The 21,995-nt window shown below is 43.2% G+C and overlaps 1 protein-coding gene across 3 annotated transcripts in view; it reads right to left on the reverse strand.

Annotated features, from left to right (window-relative positions):
- Positions 1-1,508: 1,508 nt before the first annotated feature.
- The window catches only part of KIRREL1 (kirre like nephrin family adhesion molecule 1), a 330,948-nt gene continuing 310,461 nt past the window's right edge, over positions 1,509-21,995 (reverse strand). For all 3 annotated transcript variants that reach the window (XM_056545964.1, XM_056545965.1, XM_056545966.1), the window contains 7 exons: positions 20,892-21,018; positions 17,999-18,099; positions 12,465-12,663; positions 11,401-11,508; positions 10,502-10,641; positions 8,888-8,962; positions 1,509-7,272 (listed from right to left, as the gene is read on the reverse strand). In XM_056545964.1, the coding sequence (XP_056401939.1) occupies positions 6,802-7,272; positions 8,888-8,962; positions 10,502-10,641; positions 11,401-11,508; positions 12,465-12,663; positions 17,999-18,099; positions 20,892-21,018 (1,221 nt within the window). In that variant the 3' untranslated portion in view covers positions 1,509-6,801. The remainder of the gene's footprint in view (positions 7,273-8,887; positions 8,963-10,501; positions 10,642-11,400; positions 11,509-12,464; positions 12,664-17,998; positions 18,100-20,891; positions 21,019-21,995) is intronic.

Raw genomic sequence — 21,995 nt, forward strand, 5'->3', positions numbered from 1 at the left:
ATATCTAAAAATACTCTATACCCCTGTATCGAAAACCTGTTTTTTTTTTATCACTGTATAAGGGATTATTTAGAATTTCTATTGACCTCCATTGGGAGTTCCCAGCCGTAAATACGACATCTGATGCTGCATTTTTATTTTTTAGGGCATCCAAATTGGGTCTTGTGTTTCTCCATGAAAAAAACAACATTCACCTAAATAAATCCCTTTATCAAATTTGCTGCCATTTAATTGTACTGGCTTCAGCGTGATTTTATATCCAGTTCCTCCTCCTGTCCTGACAGGAAGTTATGTAGTCCTCTCATTTTCAGCGTGGTGTTGCCTCAGCAGCTCTCCCGTTCCTTCCTCTCTTCTGACAAGAAGTTGTGTAGCTCTCTTATTGTCAGTGTGCTGTTGTCTCAGCAGCTCCCAGACACATAATCTTCTGCTGTCTCAGGAGGCGTGGCTGGATTTTGTCTCTGAGCTCTAGCCCCACCCCTTGAGTGATGTCACCACCTTTGACCAGCCCCTATAGCCTACATCCTTATCTAGTGTTGTTAAAGGGAAATAGTCAGGCTGGGAGGGCAATGATGAAGATGTGAGGAAAAGCAATGCATTCTGGGAATTGTTGTACTGAGCAACTGCTCAACCATGAAGTAGTGAGAAGACATGGAAGGAGAGAGAACTATATACCCACAAAACAAATGGATTTCTGGTGGTTTCATAGCTGGTGCTGACAGGTAAGTAATGCTGTATGCTTCCGCAGCTTTTAAATGTTTTTTTTTTTTTTTTAATCTAACGTCAGAGCACCCCTTTAGAGGGGTACTCCGTCCCTAGACATCTTATCTGTCTGATTGCGGGGGGACCCGCGTGATTTCTGTGCAGCACCCGGCATTAGTTTAGAACGCTGGGTGCGGGCGGCGGGGGCCGTGACGTCACAGCCACGCCCCTCAGGATGTCATGCCACGCTCCCTCAATGCAAGTCTATGGGAGGGGGCGTGGCAGTTGCCACGCCCCCTCCCATAGACTTGCATTGAGGGAGCGTGGAGTGACGTCACAAGGGGTTGTAGAGTGACATTACAAGGGGTTGTGGAGTGATGTTACAAGGGGTTGTAGAGTGACGTCACGACCGCCCCTGCTTGCTCCAAGCGTTCAAAACAAAATGGGGCATCGGGCAGCGGAGTACCCCTTTAACAGCGTTTTAATATCATACCCTCTTCCTCTTCAGTTGACAACGCTTTGCCCCTTTGTTATGGGCTCTGGATACTGTTGTGAATTTGCCTCCCCGAAACCGGAACAATTGCCCCAAATTCCTGTTTTTCTCTTAGTGCCCTCCCATTCCCACCCATTCATTTTTTCCCCCCCCCTAATGGCAAATAAGCATGGGAGGGCTTTAGAGAAGATAAAATAAAAAAAACATTGCTTTTAGCAATCTTTTATTATTAAACAGAGCATCAGAGTGTTACATACGTGATTACCATAGGGGGAGGTGTTTGTATAGTGTGACGTACTGGTTTAATTTTAATGCATTTTTATTTTTTTTTTTCCCATTTGAAATTGCGAAAACAGTACAATGGAATTCACCTTCTTATGAATAGTTGTACAGTAAAATTCCTTTATTTCAACTCAACTTAAATGGGGAAGATCATCCAGTAGAGTTTGCAGCCCAAAACCCTCGATGGCAAATATGCCTCATGTTCCATAGGTCCGGCATGGTGCCCCAAAAGGGCAACGAATGGGACATTAGATACAAAAGATCCAACTTGTGGCATCCGGCCTTCCCATCCGTTCCCATAAGGGAGAGTGCAGGATCACCTGACAAATGGGAACCCAGCCTTAAAATTTAAAGAAACTCTAAACAATTCTGTTCAATTTAATTCTTAGTTGAATCGAAGGAATTTTGCTGTATGTAAAGTTCTATACATTATTTGTGGCTTTCCCTTTAAATATCCAAAAAGATGTTAAACAAAAAGAGCAGATTTATAAAATATCAGAACAACCAGTGACACAGTATAATAAAAAAATGAGATTGTATTGTTTTAACATTGAACTAAGTTGGAATAATAGAGAAAATGTATTTCAATACAGCAAACAAAAAAAGAACAAAAAAAAAAAAAAAAGATCTTCTTGACCCAAAAATATTTCAAGAAACGTCAACAGGTGCGCTGATAAAAAGAAGGAAAAAATAATAAAATATAATACTGATAATGTCACTCGTGTATGCTTCTCACGTTTTACAAGATATATAAAAAATATATATGTATATTTACACACGTACTGTACAAAAATGATTGCCTACGAGGATCTGTTTGCAAAAAGAACAGATTTCGTACAAAAAGATACATTTGGTTGAAATTGTAAAAAAAAAGAAAAAGAAAACAACAAAAAAAAGAAAATTTTATATACATTTTTTAAGAAGTTGATATTCAATTACTTAACCATTTCCAAGAATAAATGTCGGGGGAAGGGGAGGGGATGTAACAAACGGAAAGTAATATTTTGGGTATATTTTTGAATGGTGGAAATTGGGTAAAAAGTTGCATTGGTTAAGCAATGTATCACGATTCGCTTTGGCAAAAAAATAAATTGTATTCTAACAGTGATGTAGGATGGAGGTTTTTAAAGGCTTAAGCAGCATTAGTATACGTAACTGTACCATAAAAAAATGGATATGTTTCAAATATTGACAGGAAATTTAAAACACATCGTCTATATACCGATCAATAAGTCAACCAGCTGTTTAGCTCAGGTCAGCGATAAGTCCCTTTAACTCTTTGCCGTACACAAGTGCTGTCTTTCGATATTTTAGAATGGCCGAATTCTTTTTTCTTTTCTTTTTTTTTTCTTTTACGTTTGTTCAGCTTCACTGATTTTGTTGTAGCAATACGTGATTGTGTTTGTATGGATAAATGGGAAAAAGAGGGAAGTCAGCGTTAAAAAACCAGACTCATTTCATACGAATAAATATAAAGTACTATGCATCTACACGTCTTGGCAAGTACAGGTGTTTGTTTGTTTTTTTGTTTGTATGATTTTTTTAATATTTTTTTTTCAAAAATACCAACCCTTAACAATTATGTGTCAAGGCACAGGAAGAAAATAAAAAGTGGTAAGAAGAACCATATCCGATACCAAGAGGAATGCCCTAATTTGTCGGTACGGTAAGTACTGTATATAACCAATAAAAGGAAGTGATGGCTAAATACTTTATTAGAAGTCCCCAACCCAGTCCTCAAGGCCCACCACCTGTCCAGGATTTACCACTTTTCCTATTCTAATCCAATGGAGTAGCTGCAAAAAAAAAAACTGAATGAGGACTGGGTTGAGGGCAACGATTTGGAACATGCCCATATCTATACACAGTGGCCTTGATTTACTAAGAGTGGAGTATAGTTTTCTATGTAGGTTTTAAAGGGGTACTCCCGTGCCCCATCCTTCTGAACGTCCGGTTCAGAAGGCTTGGAGCAAACACTGTGGTCAAGATGTCTTGGCTATGCCCCTTGTGCCATCAAGCCATGTCCCCTCCATTGATGTCTATGGGAGGGAGTGTGACGGTTGTCACGCCCCCTCCCATTGACATCAATGGAGGGGGCGTGGTGTGATGTAACGAGGGGCCGTAGCCTTGACATTGCATTGCGACCGAGGCTGCTGCTCCAAGCCTTCTGAGCCGGATGTTCAGAAGGATGGGGCAAGGGAGTACCCCCTTTATTACCTAAGTATTTTTCCATGGTATTTACTAATGTTTCCCTACCTTTTGCTTTTTTTACACCTGCACTGAGCTCCAGAGCTCAAGTCCACCATATTTTCTGTGGAAACCTTATTAAATATGTTGGGATTTAAAAAAAAACAACTTTTGAGTACGCCCCTTTTTTGTGGCCACACCCCCTTTCACCAGTGACCACGCCCCTTTTCCAGGTTTTCTAAATAAAACGGAGAGTTGGTCAGGTTTTTACATGTTTTGCCTCAAATTCTGGCGCAGATACAATTTGCCAAATTCTGGCTCAAAACCTGACAAAACAGGTCGGGTTTACAATAGTAAATTAGGGCCAGTGCTGTATATTTTTATTTTTTATTATCTACCTGCCTAGAATTCCCAAATAGAATAACTGGAAACATGAAAAATATAAGCAGTGATTTTACCTTCATGTCTTCCATTAGTGGTCCCCATCCCAGTCCTCCGCACCCTAAAACATTCCGTTTTTTTTTCAGTTACTCCATTGGAATAAAACAGGAAAAATTTTAATCCAGGACTGTTGGTGGAGCCTTGAGGACTGGGTTGGGGATCTCTGTCACAGGTGGTCCTGCTTACTATGTCATATGGAACCATGGGTAGTCGTGATGGTGTTAAGCTGGTTGTCACAGTTTGAGGATGCTGTTGATTTCATCATGACCGACATCCAACGTTAAATAAAAAAAGCGAGGGTTATCCCCCCGGAAAGTATTGCTTTCTCATTTCAAGACTTTGACCAGGCACCATTGTGTACAGGTGAATGTTGCTTACGATGGATCAAAAGTCTATTATGATGTCCTCTAGAAATTGTGTTGGTTGTAGTCTGCTCTTCACTATAGGGCATACCTTCATATGGAATATGGTCCAGTAAACCTTATGCTTCAAAATGGACACCTCCAGGTTTACTGTCAGCCTTTTCACCCACACTAAACCCAATACACTGGGTTATAGTGTAGGTGAACAAGATTCAAACTAGGGGTCACTTACTTATTTTTGTCAACTGGCCGCCGAGATTTCTGAGAATAAGCGCACTGAAGGCGTCTCCCCCGCCGGCTGGCCGCCTCCCGCTCCCGTAGTAAGGCTCCTAAGCCCGCCCCTGCACTATGCATATGCATTGGATTCAACTCCACGTCCTAGTGTGGAGTCCCACATCACGTGATTACAGCACTCTGACTAAAGAGCGCATGCGCCGCTATATTTTCCCCAGCTCTTACGTCCTGATGGCGTGAGAGCTGGGGAACGTGAGAGCTGTGGAAAATTTATCGGCGGGCCGGCGGGGGAGACGCCTTCAGTGCGCTTATTCTCATTAGAAATCCCGTAAATTCTGAACAAGATATCACGGCGGCCAGGTGATGAAAATAAGTAAGTGACCCCTAGCTTGAATCCTGTTCACCCACACTATAACCCAGTGTATTGGGTTTAGTGTGGGTGAAAAGTCTGACAGTTTTCCTTTAAATGCGTACTCCGCCCCTAGACATATTATCCCCTATCCTTTGGACCCTTACGATCCCCCTGCTGCACCCGGCGTTCATTTAGAGCATCGGGTGCAGCGCCGGAGGCTCGTGACGTCACGGTCACGCCCCGCTCAATCTGTCACGCCCCTCTCATAGACTTGCATTGTGGGGGCGTGGCCATTACGTCATGAGCGGGCGTGATTGTGACATCACGAGTCTCCGCATCGCCAGTCATCTGGCACGGAGCGAAGTTCTCTCCATGCACCGGATGTCTGGGGTGCCGCAGCCAAGATCACTGGGATCCCCAGCGGTGGGACTCCAACGATCAGATAATCTAATCCCCTATCCTTTGGATAGGGGATAAGATGTCTAGGGGCGGAGTACCCTTTTAAAGTTGCTAGACCAATGCGACCCGATTCTGCTCATTTGACTAATCTTACTCCCACATGAGTGGCCTCTATTATCTATGACCATATCAAATTGAATTTCCATATCCTAAAAAGTCCACAAAACCTAATACTGCTTTGTATAATCCATCATCCATTTTTTTTTTACCAAGATATTGGACCATTCATCCCTGAGTAATTCATTTTTTGTTTTCTCAGCCAAAGAGCAAATGCTGTAGTTTCAGAAATGCAACCTCTGGCTGTTACTTATTGCCTAAAGAAGCTCGGTCTTCTAGATCTGTTCAAAAAAGATCAAGGTCTAGCTACAAATGAAACGATGGAAGGGTCGTATAGGTCTTACCTGGAATGTTGACTTTATGTGTTTAGTACATGTACAATATGCACATGGATGGAGTTTATGTTCACTTAGAAGTGCTCGGTAATTTAACAAATTGTATAAAAAAATATATATATAAAGTGTAGTATGGCTCAGAGCTTGTTGGGAATTTTAGACCATGTAGGACCAAAATTAAAAGGTATATAAGAATCCTCCATAAGTAGAGTTAATAAATTAACCTATAAAGATGCGAATGAAACTTCCACCTTTTTATGATTGTCCGATCCATTCATTCTCCACTTTCTAGCCATAGCTATCCACAATAGCTGCCCGAGTGCCAAGATTGTAAAAAGCATATAGGACCATATATGTCGTACAAGCTACATAACAATCTAACTCATCCTGTCTTATCTTTCAACATTTGGAATGTATAACTACAAAAGAAAAGTCTCTACTATAGTAAGACCAGATTCTCAGTGACAAATCAAGAGCATAATAAAAAAAAGCACACGTGTTCCCCCAAGAGAGTGTAGGGACTCATCAGAGTGAAAAGAAAAGCTTCACCGGTACCAAGTCGACTCAAAGTCATACCATGTGCCATACACCAGATGGCAAAAATCAGTGGTATTCAAGGAATGATTAGGTGCTAAAAGGCCAGCCTTCTGTTTGGCATCTTATTCCATGTCAAAGCCTCGGGGCTTTGCTGGTCGGGCAACATTGACTGTTTTCTTGGGGACTTCTGAGATCAAGACATTAAGGTCCCTGAGTATCAGAAGACACGTTAAGAGGTTGCTTCTCTCCTGGAATCATTTGTTGCCTTTAGATGTTACGAGAGAAGATTTGACTGAATAGTGTCACCCTCTCTTATTTTTCCCCTTGTATGCCCACCAGTTCTATTTTTTGTTTTTATAATCCTCAGACATGCGTCTGCATTCTTTGTTGAAACCTTTGTCCATAGTCGGAATGTTGGGAAGTGTAAGAGAACCGGGTGGCACCTGTGAACTTCCCGACTGGATCAAAAGTATCGTATGGTCCCCGATCCATTCCTGTTGTGGTTGGCTGCGTATAATTAAGCCGGTATGTTGGGTAGCCAGAGTTAGCTGAGAACCCGTGTGTCCCGAATTTTTCATAGTTATCGTATGAAAGTTGACTGGTGGTGTCTGTCGTTGCCGGCGTTACTGTGGGTGTTGGGTCTGTACTATAATCTGAAGTAGCAGCCCGACTATAAGTGTTCAGTTGGGCATAACCACTGGAGTGAGAGAGACGGGATGAAGGGCGTGCGTCGAAACGTGCTGGTCCAGGATTACGGTAATCTGGATACAACACAGTTCGGGAGTTCGGCCTGTCATCGTGAGCCCGGACGTTGTAATAGCCGTTGGTTGGATCCTAGGGAAGAAGAGCAGCGTGATCAATGGCAGATAATGATGGACATGAATATAGAATAAGAAAAATGATTATTGAGGGGAAGTAAAGACTAGAAGTAAAAAGAAAAAACTAAAAGTGGGTGGCTAGCCTGAGATAGGCGACTCGTCTCTGAACACTGAGGTGGTTATAGACTTATGTGCTCAAGTACGCAGTGAAGCAAAAGTCACTATACAGGTGCATACATTTATTAAGACATTTATGGAAAATTGCTTTGGACTACAGACATTTACATTAACATTTGCTTTCGGTATATAAAAAAACATGGGAGCCCACTGCTGATGTCTGCTGAATACAGAGTTACGAAAATGGAATAATCCCAAATCTATTCATCAAAGTCTCGACAGCAAAAAAAGACGTCTGTTTTCGGGTTCAACTATATCCATCATTTAGGGTTTGGACAAAGCTCTTGTAGGCTAAACCAATCTAGGTCAAAGTGCAACCCAACAATATTTGTGGTACCGAAACAAAAGTAAGCAACCGCTCTGCATATACGGCCAATATTGATTATTGTCCCGACATACAAGGTTTACGCTAATCCAGTGGTCTCAAACTGTGGCCCTCCAAATGTCCCAAGACTTCAACTCCCAGCATGCCCGGACAGCCGTTGGCTGTCCGGGCATGCTGAGAGTTGAAGTTTTGCGGCATCTAGAGGGCCGCAGTTTGAGACCATTGCGCTAATCTGAATGACTTTGATGGCTAGACTCAAGTTTTTGGCAGTGATGATCACGTGATGTCTGATGAAATGTACACAAAGCTCCGTATTCGATATAAAGGAGGAGAAGCCGTTGGATCAGTCCATAGTATAGACGTCTGTTTCCATAATGTCCGGTTAAATCAGTTTTGTAAATCCGTATGAATTTGTGAAGGCCACTCCAAGTGGTTGAAGGCACAGTCCACACAGTTGCACACAAGTCTGCATAAAATGTCCTCAACGTGCCAACGCAGGACTTCCAGTGTTCGATCCATCAGAATATTCAAATTTTCAGCACATTTATTTTATTTTTTAAAGTTCCCGTGTCTTACCAGACAGAATAGCTCCATGTCCTATAACGTGTCAAACTGCGTCCTCAATACACCCGCAACAATCTGTTGCCACCCTCTTCCCTAACTTCACAGAAGTTTATTCGGGATTTTGTCAAACCTTTTCGAAACCATCTTCATCAAACTGTCTTAAAAGTCACAATCGGAACTGAACTGCGATCCTTGCCTAATCCCTAAAAGTATGCAACTGTATAGTAATGTTTGCTTCACTCTCCAAAGGTATAGAAGAAGTTAAGAGGAAGAGAAAGAGAGAGGTATTAAACACAGAATAGTTTACACGTTTCACAAAAAGTTACACATCACTCGACGATCTTGCATGCCAAACGACTCGTTCGTGCTTAGTACAGTGTGCAAATCAAGATAGGTTCAGTCTTGAGAAAAGAAGATGCCACGTATAACGTCCACCAGCATCTTCTTGTTAGTGCTACACGCCTCTGAGACTCGCGCGGGACTGGTGGGAACTAGGCATCCTGAAAGTGCCACATTTTGCATTCTAAATTTATTTGTATTGGTTGAAAATATATGGGTGCCGCACCTTGAGCTCATACTCCTCTCTGTCGATGGTGTCACAACGTAGGTCTTGCTTCAAGTCAACATCGTCCTTAAAAGACTGCAAATAAGAAAAAGTTGTACAAGAATCAATCTACCAGTTTCAGAAGGATCTAGAACAATGGGGGGAATATTCAAAGACTTGTGTTATTAGGGCTCTTTATTTTGTGCCTCAAAGAGTGTTAAAGGGGTGGCGATAAACATCTTTGGCGATAAACATCTTATCCCCTATCCAAAGGATAGGGGACAAGATGTCTGATGGCGGGGGTCTGCCGATCTCCGGGCAGGCAGCGGCGGTGTCTGGATCACATAAGCTTGGAGCTTCCTTGTTCGTGACATCACGCCCCCTCCATTCATGTCTGTGGGAGGTGGCATGATGGCTGTAGTCGCCAGTCATCCGGCACGGAGTGGAATTCGCTCTGTGCACGGATGACCGGGGTGCCACCAGAGATCGCGGGTGTGCCCAGCACCGGGACCCCCGCGATCAGACATCTTATCCCCTATCCCTTGCATAGGAGATAAGATGTTTATCGCCGGAGTACCCCTTTAACTGCACCTCATTTTCAGTAGTGTGTTTGGGCTTTTGAAAATTTGAGGCAAATAGCACAAATAACAAAACATTTAACACCAGGTATACTTGGTATTAGCTGTGACACTTTGTGCACCAGAAAGTGGTGCTAAACCTTTGAAAATAGGGGGCTAATAACACAAAAAGCCTAACCGCGCCCTAACCACACCCCTTTTTAAAAAAATGGCTAACAAGTGGCGTTAATAGTGTACGCCTAATTTTAAGCAAATGTGGTGCAGCTAAAGCAAAAAAAGTGGCGCAAAATTCTTTGAATATCCCCCCCCCCCCCCAGTGGGTTTTTATGCAATTATTGAGACAATATCTTAGATCATATATATATATATATTACAGTATTCAAAATATCTTAGATCATATATATATATTACAGTATTCAATTTTGTTTTACACCCATTATATTTCAAAAGACCCAAGTCGTGTATGTTGAAGTCAACCTAGTAGAAGGCCAGTCGTATTTTTACTTCTTGGGAATAAATCAAGAGGCCCACAAAAACAAAGAGAACCTATACTTTTGAAGCTCATGATAGTCTCGAAACTCAAAGTTTTCTTTTGAGTTGTTGATTGTTATAATTGATCTAAAATAATCTTGAAAGGAATGGAGTCTTGAAGGGAATGGAGAATATATTTGGAAGCGTTCACAATTCTAGTACACACATTGGTTCACAAAGGCTAGTGAACACTAAAACATAAATTTACTGCCCTTCTTATGCAAATACTTGTTCCATTGTTAAGCATGCTGATTTGTAGTGATGACACTTAGGCTAAGTTCACACAGCCGTTGTGCTCCGATCCGTTTAGGGTCCATTCTGCTCTTTTTTTTGGGGCGCGAAACAGACTCTGAATAGGTCGGAGCACAACTGACACCACTGGGTATGACAGATCCCATTGACTTAAATGTGGTCCTTTGGGTGTCCGGTATTTTACACGCGTTGTGCCAACGGACTGACCGATGGAGCACCCTTAAGCGGAGCAGTTTGGACGAGCAGTTTGGACGAGCACTTAGTCTTTCCTTACCGAATAGATTGCTTTCATGACACGTGTTGCAGTAGAGACGCTCGATGTGTCCTCCTCCCTGTCAGGGTGCATGGTTAGAGGTTCTCGATTGACCGTCTCCACTTTGATATCAAGCTTTCGTAGTGTGACATCCTTGCGGCCTGGTTAGACAATAGGCATTGTTTAAAGAATGAACTGTACACAAACGGTAACAAAAACATTATTCAGAAGATGTTAAAGGGGTACTCTGCCCCTATGATGACTGCCGATGCTGGGTGGAGGCTCGTGACATCACGGTCACGTCCCGCTCATGATGTCACGGCCATGCCCCCTCAATGCAAATCTATGGGAGAGGGGGCGTGACAGCTCTCACGCCCCCTCCCATAGACTTGCATTGAGGGGGCGTGGCCGTGACGTCATGAGTGGGGTGAGGCCGTGACGATCAGACATCTTGTCCCCTATCCTTTGGATAGAGGATAAGATGTCTAGGGGCGGAGTACCCCTTTAAGTCTGTTTCCCGAAAGATTGCCATTGACATGGCAGCTCAACCAAAGTGCATCTCAGAAGCACAAAGTATGACGGTCTGAAAGTACAAGATAAACTTTAATTGATTTTAATTAACAAAGTTAAACTGAACTATGAGAAAACTTCGGCTGTCATTTGTTACATGGCGATCTTGGCTTATTCATCTCAACATGCGATCTCACCAAGAACATTTCCCCAAGAACTGACATAGCATCTTAGCAGAATCTCCGCATTCAAGTGTTGTGCTGTCTCTCCCCGTGCACGCACCCGAGCAAGCGTGCAGTCATTGGATACATCACTTATCACAAACTATGGCATAGCCCCTTAATTGGCTCCACTGGGAAAGCCACGAGCTCCTCATACATTTGTCAGAAGACTTTAACGCTGGTACTCACTGCCTTTACGACGTCGGTAGAGGAAGAAAATGAAGAAGACAAAGAAGATAATGACCAGAATCCCGGCTCCAATAGTTGCCCCGGCAATGATTCCTACTGGTACGACTTCTGAAAAAGGAAAAAGTGGTTGAAGCCAAGAGGGAATTCACAACTAGGGTGTAAGAACTTGAAGGTTTAATCTGCACCCAGGTCTTTTTTTATCCTGATTACTGTGGAAATGCGCTGTTCTCTGGATGGTCAGCTGACCTCATTGGCTTTTTACCTGCTTATCTCCATATTTAAAGTATTCATCCAGGTGTCGCCTGCGAAAGAGCTCATACTGCCAGCTAGCGTTTGTATTGTATCTTGTATTTCTGGCATATTTGACCCACTGGCTCCGCCTTCTGACTCCTCTCCTGCTTCTGCAATTTGGCTTTTCTGTAATCTCTTGGTACTGACTCTGCTTGTGGACTGTGACATATTGTGTGTATGTTTAGTTATTATTTCTGTTAGTGTGTGTGGTTCCATACAGTTTCCCGACCTCCGTCTGTATTGTAAGTTTTTTTTGTTGACGTTTTACGCTCTGCACTTATTCAGGCAGGCACTGTCACCGTGGTTGTGGACCCGTCGCCTAGGGCGGGTACGCAAGTAGGTAGGACAAGTGGGAGCAGGTGAGTTCGGGGCTTCACTCTTCCCTGCCCATATGTGACATAGGGACCCGTTCTATCCTGATAGCTCCCAACATAATTGAAAGCTAACCATTCAAATGTCCAATAAAGAAAATCCAGACGGCACTGCTACTCTACACACTCGGCATCACATACCTCTGCCCGACATATCTTGCTGTGGTTCTCAATAATGTAAGATACTGCAATATCACTCCTTGTGAGAACAAAAGATAGCACTCACCACATGGCGTAGCTACGCCATGTGGTGAGTGCCATCTTTTGTTCCCACAAGGAGTGATAACCATTCTAATGCCACAACCTTGAATCTGCACTGACAAACAGAGATGGCCCAGAACATGGAAAAACAGTCAGTCTCTAGGTTAGTAGAACCTGCCAGGAAAAGCTTCTAGTCCATACCTTTCTCTTCAAGCTTGATGATGGCCGTTCCTGACCCAAAGGTGTTCCACGCGGTGCAGTTGTAGCTGGTCTGAAAGTCTGTCTCCATGACATTGTTGATGGTCAGGATGGAGCGTACACCAGTTTCCGTTTTAGTCCGTTCCACAGTATACCTATCCATGGTTCCAATCTCGAGGTATTTCTCCTTCCATGCCCAGGCCTAAAGTTTGCAAGAAACCGATAATCAGAGGGGATAAAAGGATAAAACCTGAAGTCCATTAAAGGGGTACTCTGGTGGAAAACATTTTATTTTTTAATCAACTAGTGCCAGAACATTAAACAGATTTGGTAATTACTTCTATTTAAACATCTTAATCCTTCCAGTACTTATCAGCTGCTGTATGCTCCAGAGGAAGTTCTTTTCTTTTTGAATTTTTTTTCTGTCTGACCACAGTGCTTTCTGCTGACACCTCTGTCCATGTCAGGAACTGTCCAGAGCAGGAGCAAATCCCCATAGCAAACCTCTCCTGCTCTGGACAGAGGTGTCAGCAGAGAGCACTGTGGTCAGACTGAAAAGAAATTCAAAAAGAAAAAAAACTTTCTCTGGAGCATACAGCTGCAGATAGGTACTGGAAGGATTAAGATTTTTAAACAAATCTGTATAACTTTCTGGCACCAGTTGATTTAAAAAAAAAAATAAATGTTTTTTTTTACCCCTTTAAATGTGATGTCCCATCTGGCATCTGCCATACAATTCCTTGGGGAATGTACAGAAATTATAAGAAAAGGAAAAAAATAATAATAATAATAAGGATTCTTGGATTTATGATCGCAACTCTACGGAACAAATGCAGGAGGACGCGTATATTCGGGATACAGTGGGGATCACACATGGTAGTTCAACCACAATGTATTTAACTCTTTTCGAGCCTTCTCATGAATTTGTGGGAACCTTTTTATTTCTTTTTACGACATAAAAAAATACCATACTTTCAGTTTTATGAACCCTTAAAGGGGTACTCTGCCCCTAGACATCTTATCCCCTATCCAAAGGACAGGGGATAAGATGTCTGATCGCGGGAGTCCCGCCACTGGGGACCCCTGCAATCTCCCTGCTGCACCCGGCATTTGTTTAGATCGTCGGGTACAGCACCGGAGGCTTGGGACGTCACGGCCGCACCCCCTCAATGCAAGTCTATGGGAGGGGGCGTGACGGACGTCACGCCCCCTCCCATAGACTTGCATTGAGGGGGCGTGGCTGGGACATCACAAGTGGGGTGTAACGTCAAGAGCCTCCGCCCGCATCGCCAGTCATCCGGCACGGAGCAAAGTTCGCTCCGTGCATCGGATGTCTGGGGTGCTGCAGCCGAGATCCCGAGGGTCCCCAGCAGCGGGACCCCTGCGATCAGACATCTTATCCCCTATCCTTTGAATAAGGGATAAAATTATAGTGGCGGAGTACCCCTTTGAACCTTTTTTGTCCTAAAAATCTAAATTTTAATTTTAAAATATCTCAAGTTCAAATTTTAATATCTAAAATTCTTATTTTAATATCTAAAATTCTAATTTTAATATCTAAAATTCTAATTTTAATATCTAAAATTCTAATTTTAATATCTAAAATTCTAATTTTAAATTGAATGTCGTTCAGAACTACTAGTTACTGAGTTTCCGGAAAGTACAGTCTCATATCGGTAGCCATTTTTTCTAACATGCGCGCAGACGAGGTACTTTGCTACTAATTCAGTAACCACCAGGTTAAGTGGCCTCTCTAATAGAGCTGCCTTGGGAATTTCTCTCCGAAAGCGCCGCAGATCTGTAATAGTTAAACTGGAATATCCGAATGACTGAAAAGCCTATAATGAATTCTCCTCAGTCGCTTCCTCTGCTAAACACTTCATTTTGTAAGCCGTGATAAAATGATTTCAGCCACAGTGGATGCTGTTTGGAGAACGCGTCTCCCCCGGGACTCTGTGGCGAGGCAGCTGTGAATCCGGCACACAATTTGCGCTTTAATTAATGCAAAAAAAAGATATATATATATACGGTATATATATATATATAACTGGGGAGGTGGGACCGACCATTGCCTTCATCCATGCCAAGGCTTTGACTTCTGAAAACCTCCACTTATGTTTATTCTGTATGGCCCTGACTGCAAAATAACCCAGGAGACTGCACTACTGCAAGAGCCAGATAGGTGGCACCATTGCTACGGATATTGCTTCGGGTTAGAATGGCGCCGGGTCGTTGCCTTTTCAGCAAGAAGTGATTATTGGAATAATCATTCATCAGCGGAGCACGGCCCATAAAAGAAAGGATTGCAATATATCCCCTTTTCTCCAGGGGTGGTCGAAGCTTTAATCATGTAGAGTTCTGACCTGGAAGTCTGCTGCTCTAGTACTATATGGCGGCACACTTTTAGATTTATTGCCTCTCCTGACAGTACACACATTTCTGATCAGGGTGATATCAGCCCCATACATAGCACCCTGTATATCCCAACTCTATACCCTCTATATCCCAATTCTATACCCCAGCTCTACACCCTCTATATCCCAATTCTATACCCTCTATATCCCAATTCTATATCCCAGCTCTACACCCTCTAAATCCAAACTCTATACCCCAGCTTTACACCCTCTATATCCCAATTCTATACACCAACTCTACACCCTTTTTGCCCCAACTCTACACCCTCTATATACCAACTCTACACTATACACCAACTCTACACCCTCTATACACCAACTCTACACCCTCTATATACCAACTCTACACCCCACAGATCTACAGCCTCTATGCCCCAAATCTACACCCTCTATATAGCAACTCTACACCCCCTATACCCCAACTCTACACCCTCTATACACCAACTCTACACCCTCTATACACCAACTCTACACCCTCTATACACCAACTCTATACCCCAGAGATCTACAGCCTCTATGCCCCAAATCTACACCCTCTATATAGCAACTCTACACCCTCTATACCCCAACTCTACACCCTCTATGCCCCAGCTCTACACCCTCTATACACCAACTCTACACCCTCTATACACCAACACTATACCCTCTATACACCAACTCTACACCCCCTATACCCCAACTCTACACCCTCTATACCCCAGCTCTACACCCTCTATATACCAACTCTACACCCTCTATATACCAACACTACACCCTCTATACCCCAACTCTACACCCTCTATACACCAACTCTACACCCTCTATATACCAACACTACACCCTCTATATACCAACACTACACCCTCTATACACCAACTTTGCACCCCCTATACCCCAGCTCTACACCCTCTATATACCAACTCTACACCCTCTATATAGCAACTCTACACCCTCTATACCCCAACTCTACACCCTCTATACCCCAACTCTACACCCTCTATACCCCAACTCTACACCCTCTATACACCAACACTACACCCTCTATACCCCAACTCTACACCCTCTATACCCCAACTCTACACCCTCTATACCCCAACTCTACACCCTCTATACACCAACACTACACCCTCTATACCCCAACTCTACACTTTCTATACACCAACTCTACACCCTCTATACACCAACTTTGCACCCCCTATACCCCAACTCTACACCCTCTATACACCAACTCTACACCCTCTATACACCAACTCTACACCCTCTATACACCAACTCTATACCCCAGAGATCTACAGCCTCTATGCCCCAAATCTACACCCTCTATATAGCAACTCTACACCCTCTATACCCCAACTCTACACCCTCTATACCCCAACTCTACACCCTCTATACACCAACACTACACCCTCTATACCCCAACTCTACACATTCTATACACCAACTCTACACCCTCTATACACCAACTTTGCACCCCCTATACCCCAGCTCTACACCCTCTATATACCAACTCTACACCCTCTATATACCAACACTACACCCTCTATACCCCAACTCTACACCCTCTATGCCCCAGCTCTACACCCTCTATACACCAACACTATACCCTCTATACACCAACTCTACACCCCCTATACCCCAACTCTACACCCTCTATACCCCAGCTCTACACCCTCTATATACCAACTCTACACCCTCTATATACCAACACTACACCCTCTATACCCCAACTCTACACCCTCTATACACCAACTCTACACCCTCTATATACCAGCACTACACCCTCTATATACCAACACTACACCCTCTATACACCAACTTTGCACCCCCTATACCCCAGCTCTACACCCTCTATATACCAACTCTACACCCTCTATACCCCAACTCTACACCCTCTATACCCCAACTCTACACCCTCTATACACCAACACTACACCCTCTATACCCCAACTCTACACTTTCTATACACCAACTCTACACCCTCTATACACCAACTTTGCACCCCCTATACCCCAACTCTACACCCTCTATACACCAACTCTACACCCTCTATACACCAACTCTACACCCTCTATACACCAACTCTACACCCCCTATACCCCAACTCTACACCCCCTATACCCCAACTCTACACCCTCTATACCCCAACTCTACTCCCTCTATACCCCAACTCTATACCCTCTATACCCCAACTCTATACCCTCTATACCCCAACTCTATACACAAATTCTACACTCTCTATACCCCAACTCTATACCCTCTATACCCCAACTCTATACCCTCTATACCCCAACTCTACACCCTCCATACCCCAACTCTACACCCTCTATACCCCAACTCTACACCCTCATACACCAACTCTACACCCCCTATACACCAACTCTATACCCTCTATACACCAACTCTACACCCCCTATACCCCAACTCTACACCCCCTATACCCCAACTCTACTCCCTCTATACACGAACTCTATACACAAATTCTACACTCTCTATACCCCAACTCTACACCCTTTATACAACAACTCTACACCTCAGCTCTACACCCTCTATACCCCAACTCTATACACAAATTCTACACTCTCTATACACCAACTCTACACCCTCTATAACCCAACTCTATACACAAATTCTACACCCTCTATACCCCAACTCTTCACCCTTTATACAACAACTCTACACCTCAGCTCTACACCCTCTATACCCCAACTTTACACCCTCTATTCCATATGTCTACACCCTCTATACACTAACTCTACACCCCCTATAACCCAACTCTACAATGTCCATACTCCAACTCTACACCCTTTATACCCCACCTCCACACTCGCTGATACTCATCTACTTGTTGACCATAGTGACAACTACTCTTTGAATCTCTATACAAGTGGTCTCCAAACTGTGGACCTCCAACTTTTGCAAAGCTACAACTCCCAGCATGCCAACAGCTGTCCACGTATGCTGGGAGTTGTAGCTGTGCAACAGCTGGCGGTCCACAGTTTAGAGACCTAGGCTCAATATGGTTGGCAATGGTTGGATGATCAACTCCCAATGTCACCCTTGTGGCAATATTTTTCCACCACCATGTCATTTATAGGGGCATGCATTAGACAACGGAGAATAAGGATGACAAAAACGTGCACTTACAATCCGGTCGGGAGGCGGGGTGCTTCCGATAAAACACTCCACTTTTCCCACTCCGCCTCGCACGGCGTACTGCACTCCCTCACTGCTGATCATTGGAGGACCTTAAAGAAAGATGGAAAAGACCATAGTTAGCGTTATTGTTTTTGACCTTCACCATTGTGGCTGGAGTAACCTATTAATTGGCATAGGAATAGACCTTTTTTTTTTTAGTTTTTTTTTTAAAGTGTGAATAAGCCCCTCCCCCAATAGAAAAAATAAGTCACTTCTTTTGCCATTTTACAAATAATAAAAAAATAAAAGTAGAAAAAAATATATATATATTTGGTACCTCTGAAAGATGAAAATATAATGTTAAGGATCCTGTACGGTGAACGGCGTAAATGCAAAAAAAAAATACCGCAAAAGTTCAAAATTGAGGATATTTGGTATATTTGGTAGGATATTAAATAGTAAAAAGTGATCAAAAAGTCACATATAGGCAAAAATGGTACCGATAAAAACTACAGATCACGGCGCCAAAAATGAGCCCAGCGTATATGAAAAATAAAAAAGTTATAGGGGTCAGAATAGGGAAATTTTTTTTTAACAAAAAGTTTTACTTTTTTTGAAAAGCAGTACAATAATAGTAAAGCGTGTAAAGATGGGTATTGTTGTTATCGTACTGACCCACAGAATAAAGAGAATGTGTCAGGTTTACCGTAAGAACGCCCCCTGCCCCCAATGTTGCCTTCACAAATAATGCAAAACTACAACGCCCATAATCCTTTCCGGCTGCAGAATCATCTTTGTTTCAGCTGAGGCACAGACAGGGACAAAGTCCAGTAAGTGAGGGCGGGACTAGCACTCCTCTGTGCTCACTCCTGTCCTATCAGACTGCAGCATGACAACAGAAAGGAAGGGGTTACAGAGCAGCCTGCAGTGACTGGATGAAGAGACCCAGCACAACACAGCAGACTCAGGGAGGAAGTGAATGCATGGTGAGTGAGGGCGGGCTCTGTGCTTCCCTCAGACACGCCCCTTCCTGAGCAGTAGATGTCTGAATGAGTGAGCAGCAGAACGGAGGTATTTGTGAGCCAAATACAAATGCTAGACACATAAAAAGGACAAAGAATCTGCATGACCTAGTGAGTAACATAGATGAGCATTTTTTTTATATATGACAGGGTGTCTCCAGCTATTGCAAAACTACAACTCCCAGCATGCCCGGACAGCCTCTGGCTGTCCGGGCATGCTGGGAGTTGTAGTTTTGCAAGAGTTGGGGGCACATTGTTTGGAAAACACTGGATTAGAAGAAAAGATGCCTTTAAAAGGGGTTATCCGTCTAAAAAAAAAAGAGCTAATTTCTTTCAAAAACCACTCCCCGTCTGTCTCCAGCTCAGTTCCATTGAAGTCAATGGAGCCAAGTTGTAATACCGCACACAACCTGGAGGCAGACGTGGAGCTGTTTTTGAAAGAAATTAGCTCTGTTTTTTTTCAATTCCTGGATAACCCCCTTTAACGCTATCCTTGGATAGACAAACGTCTCCACATTAGGGCGACATTCTAGCGATTATCTGAGAGGGAATTACCGCGATCCTGCCGAATTTGCTCCCACATTAGGCGTAATACGCACTATTTGTTTTATATCTTTCTTTGTTTTATGGTCCAATCTGCCCGCTTTTATCTCTGCGTATTATCTGCTCGCGCCGATTTAGCTAGAAGTGGATGTTGCTCTGATGGATGCTGCATTTCCTGTACATCGCCGGATTCTTTCCTCACTCCGCTGGTTCTCACGAAAAGGTCACTGTGGGAGGGCACCGGCTCCACAGTCACAGATCATTTTGGGACATTTCTTTTTCCGTGCGATTAATGGGACCCTCTCGAGCAGCTCGGCATAGACCCACTAAATGAACCGCGACGTTCTCCGACTGTTACTTATGACATTATGGGGGATATACGTTATATTCAGTATGTTAAAGGGGTACTCTGGAGGGAAAAAAATTCTAATCAAAGTTATACAGATTTGTTTAAAATTTATAAATATATAGAAATCCGGTGGAAAACATATATAAATATATATATCTCAACTGGTGCCAGAGAGTTAAACAGATTTGTAAATTACTTCTATTTAAAAATCTTAATCCTTCCAGTACTTATCAGCTGCTGTATGCTCCACAGGAAGTTGTGTAGTTCTTTTCTGTCTGACCACAGTGCTCTCTGCTGACACCTCTGTCCGTGTCAGGAACTGTCCAGAGCAGGAGCAAATCCCCATAGTAAACCTCTCCTGCTCTGGACAGTTCCTGACATGGACAGAGGTGTCAGCAGAGAGCACTGTGGTCAGACAGAAAAGAAGTACACAGCTTCCTCTGGAGCATACAGCAGCTGATAATTACTGGAAGGATTAAGATTTTTTTTTCCATAAAAGTAGTTTATAAATCTGTTTAACTTTCTGGCACCAGTTGATTTAAAAAAAATATTGTTTTCCACCGGAGTACCCCTTTAATCCTTCCAGTACGCAAGAGGAAGTTGTGTAGTTCTTTCCAGTCTGACCACAGTGCTCTCTGCTGCCACCTCTGTCCATGTGAGTAACTGTCCACAGTAGGAACAAATCCCCATAGCAAACCTTCACTCCTCTGGACAGTTCCTGACATGGACAGAGGTGTCAGCAGAGAGCACTGTGGTCAGACTGGAAAGAACTACACAACTTCCTCTGGTGCATACAGCAGCTGATAAGTAATGGAAGGATTAAGATCTTTATATTGAAGTAATTTACAAATCTGTAGAGCTTTCTTCCATCAGTTGATTTGAAAACATTTTTTTTCCTCTGGAGTACCCCTGGGATATGTAGTTTTGCAACAGCTGGAGGCACCCTGGTTGGGAAACACTGGCTTAAAACCTTGGTAAAGTTACTCACCATTGACAAATAGCGTCACCTCTTTCTCTCCCACACCGATACGGGGAACGATGGCTTTGCACACGTACTGCCCGGCGTCGTCCTGGCTCACAGACTTCAGGAATAGTTGGTTACTGTTGCTTAAAACCTGCAGAAGAGATCAATAAAACAGTGGTATACTATGTGTCATGTGCCGATCCATCTCATGGGTTGTGTCTTTCCATTCACCTTGCCTCTGCAATGCTAAAATACTCTGTGCTCCTGAGAACTCGCACCTTTTACCATCAGTCTGTGATCCCCCTACTTGTCTCCATTGACTTCTTCATATCATAACACGATCCCTGTCCAATTATACTACTCTCATCTCATGACAAATTGTTTTGGGATCGGTGGCGGTATGGTCTCTGGATCATAAAGTGATGTCATGGACTACCCCTGTAAAGGGGTACTCCACTGGAAAAAAAATGTCTTAAATCAACTGGTGCCAAAAAGTGAAACAGATTTGTTAATTACTTCTATTAACAAATCGTAATCCTTCCAGTACTTATCAGCTGCTGTATGATCCACAGGCAGTTCTTTTCTTTTTAAATTTCCTTTCTGTCTGACCACAGTGCTCTCTGCTAACACCTCCGTCCATGTCAGGAACTGTCCAGAGCAGGAGAGGTTTGCTAGGGGGATTTGCTCCTACTCTGGACAGTTCCTGAGGTGTCAACAGAGAGCACTGTGGTCAGACAAAAAAGAACAACTCAACTTCAGCAGCTGATAAGTACTGGAAGGATTAAGATTTTTTAATAGAAATAATTAACAAATCTGTTTAACTTTCTGGCACCAGTTGATTTAAAAAAAAAAAAATTTCAGTGGAATACCCCTTTAAACAAACAAACAACAAAAAACACTTCCTGGGGCACCTGAGTAAGGGTCCGAATTGGCCCAGAAACACGTTGTACTATTTCAATAAATTTTTTATAAATATCTTGATACTCTATCCCGATTCAGACCATTGGGTTCCATCTGATAGCACCCATTATATCCTTGCTGGTGAGGAATTGGAGTGTTAACCCTTTCGTAACTGTTTGGTAACTAACATCATCCCATGAGTAGTCATGTCACTGCCCCCTACCAGAC

This window comes from Hyla sarda, chromosome 11 (genome assembly GCF_029499605.1).
Source record: "Hyla sarda isolate aHylSar1 chromosome 11, aHylSar1.hap1, whole genome shotgun sequence".
In the NCBI taxonomy this organism is placed as follows: Eukaryota; Metazoa; Chordata; class Amphibia; order Anura; family Hylidae; genus Hyla; species Hyla sarda.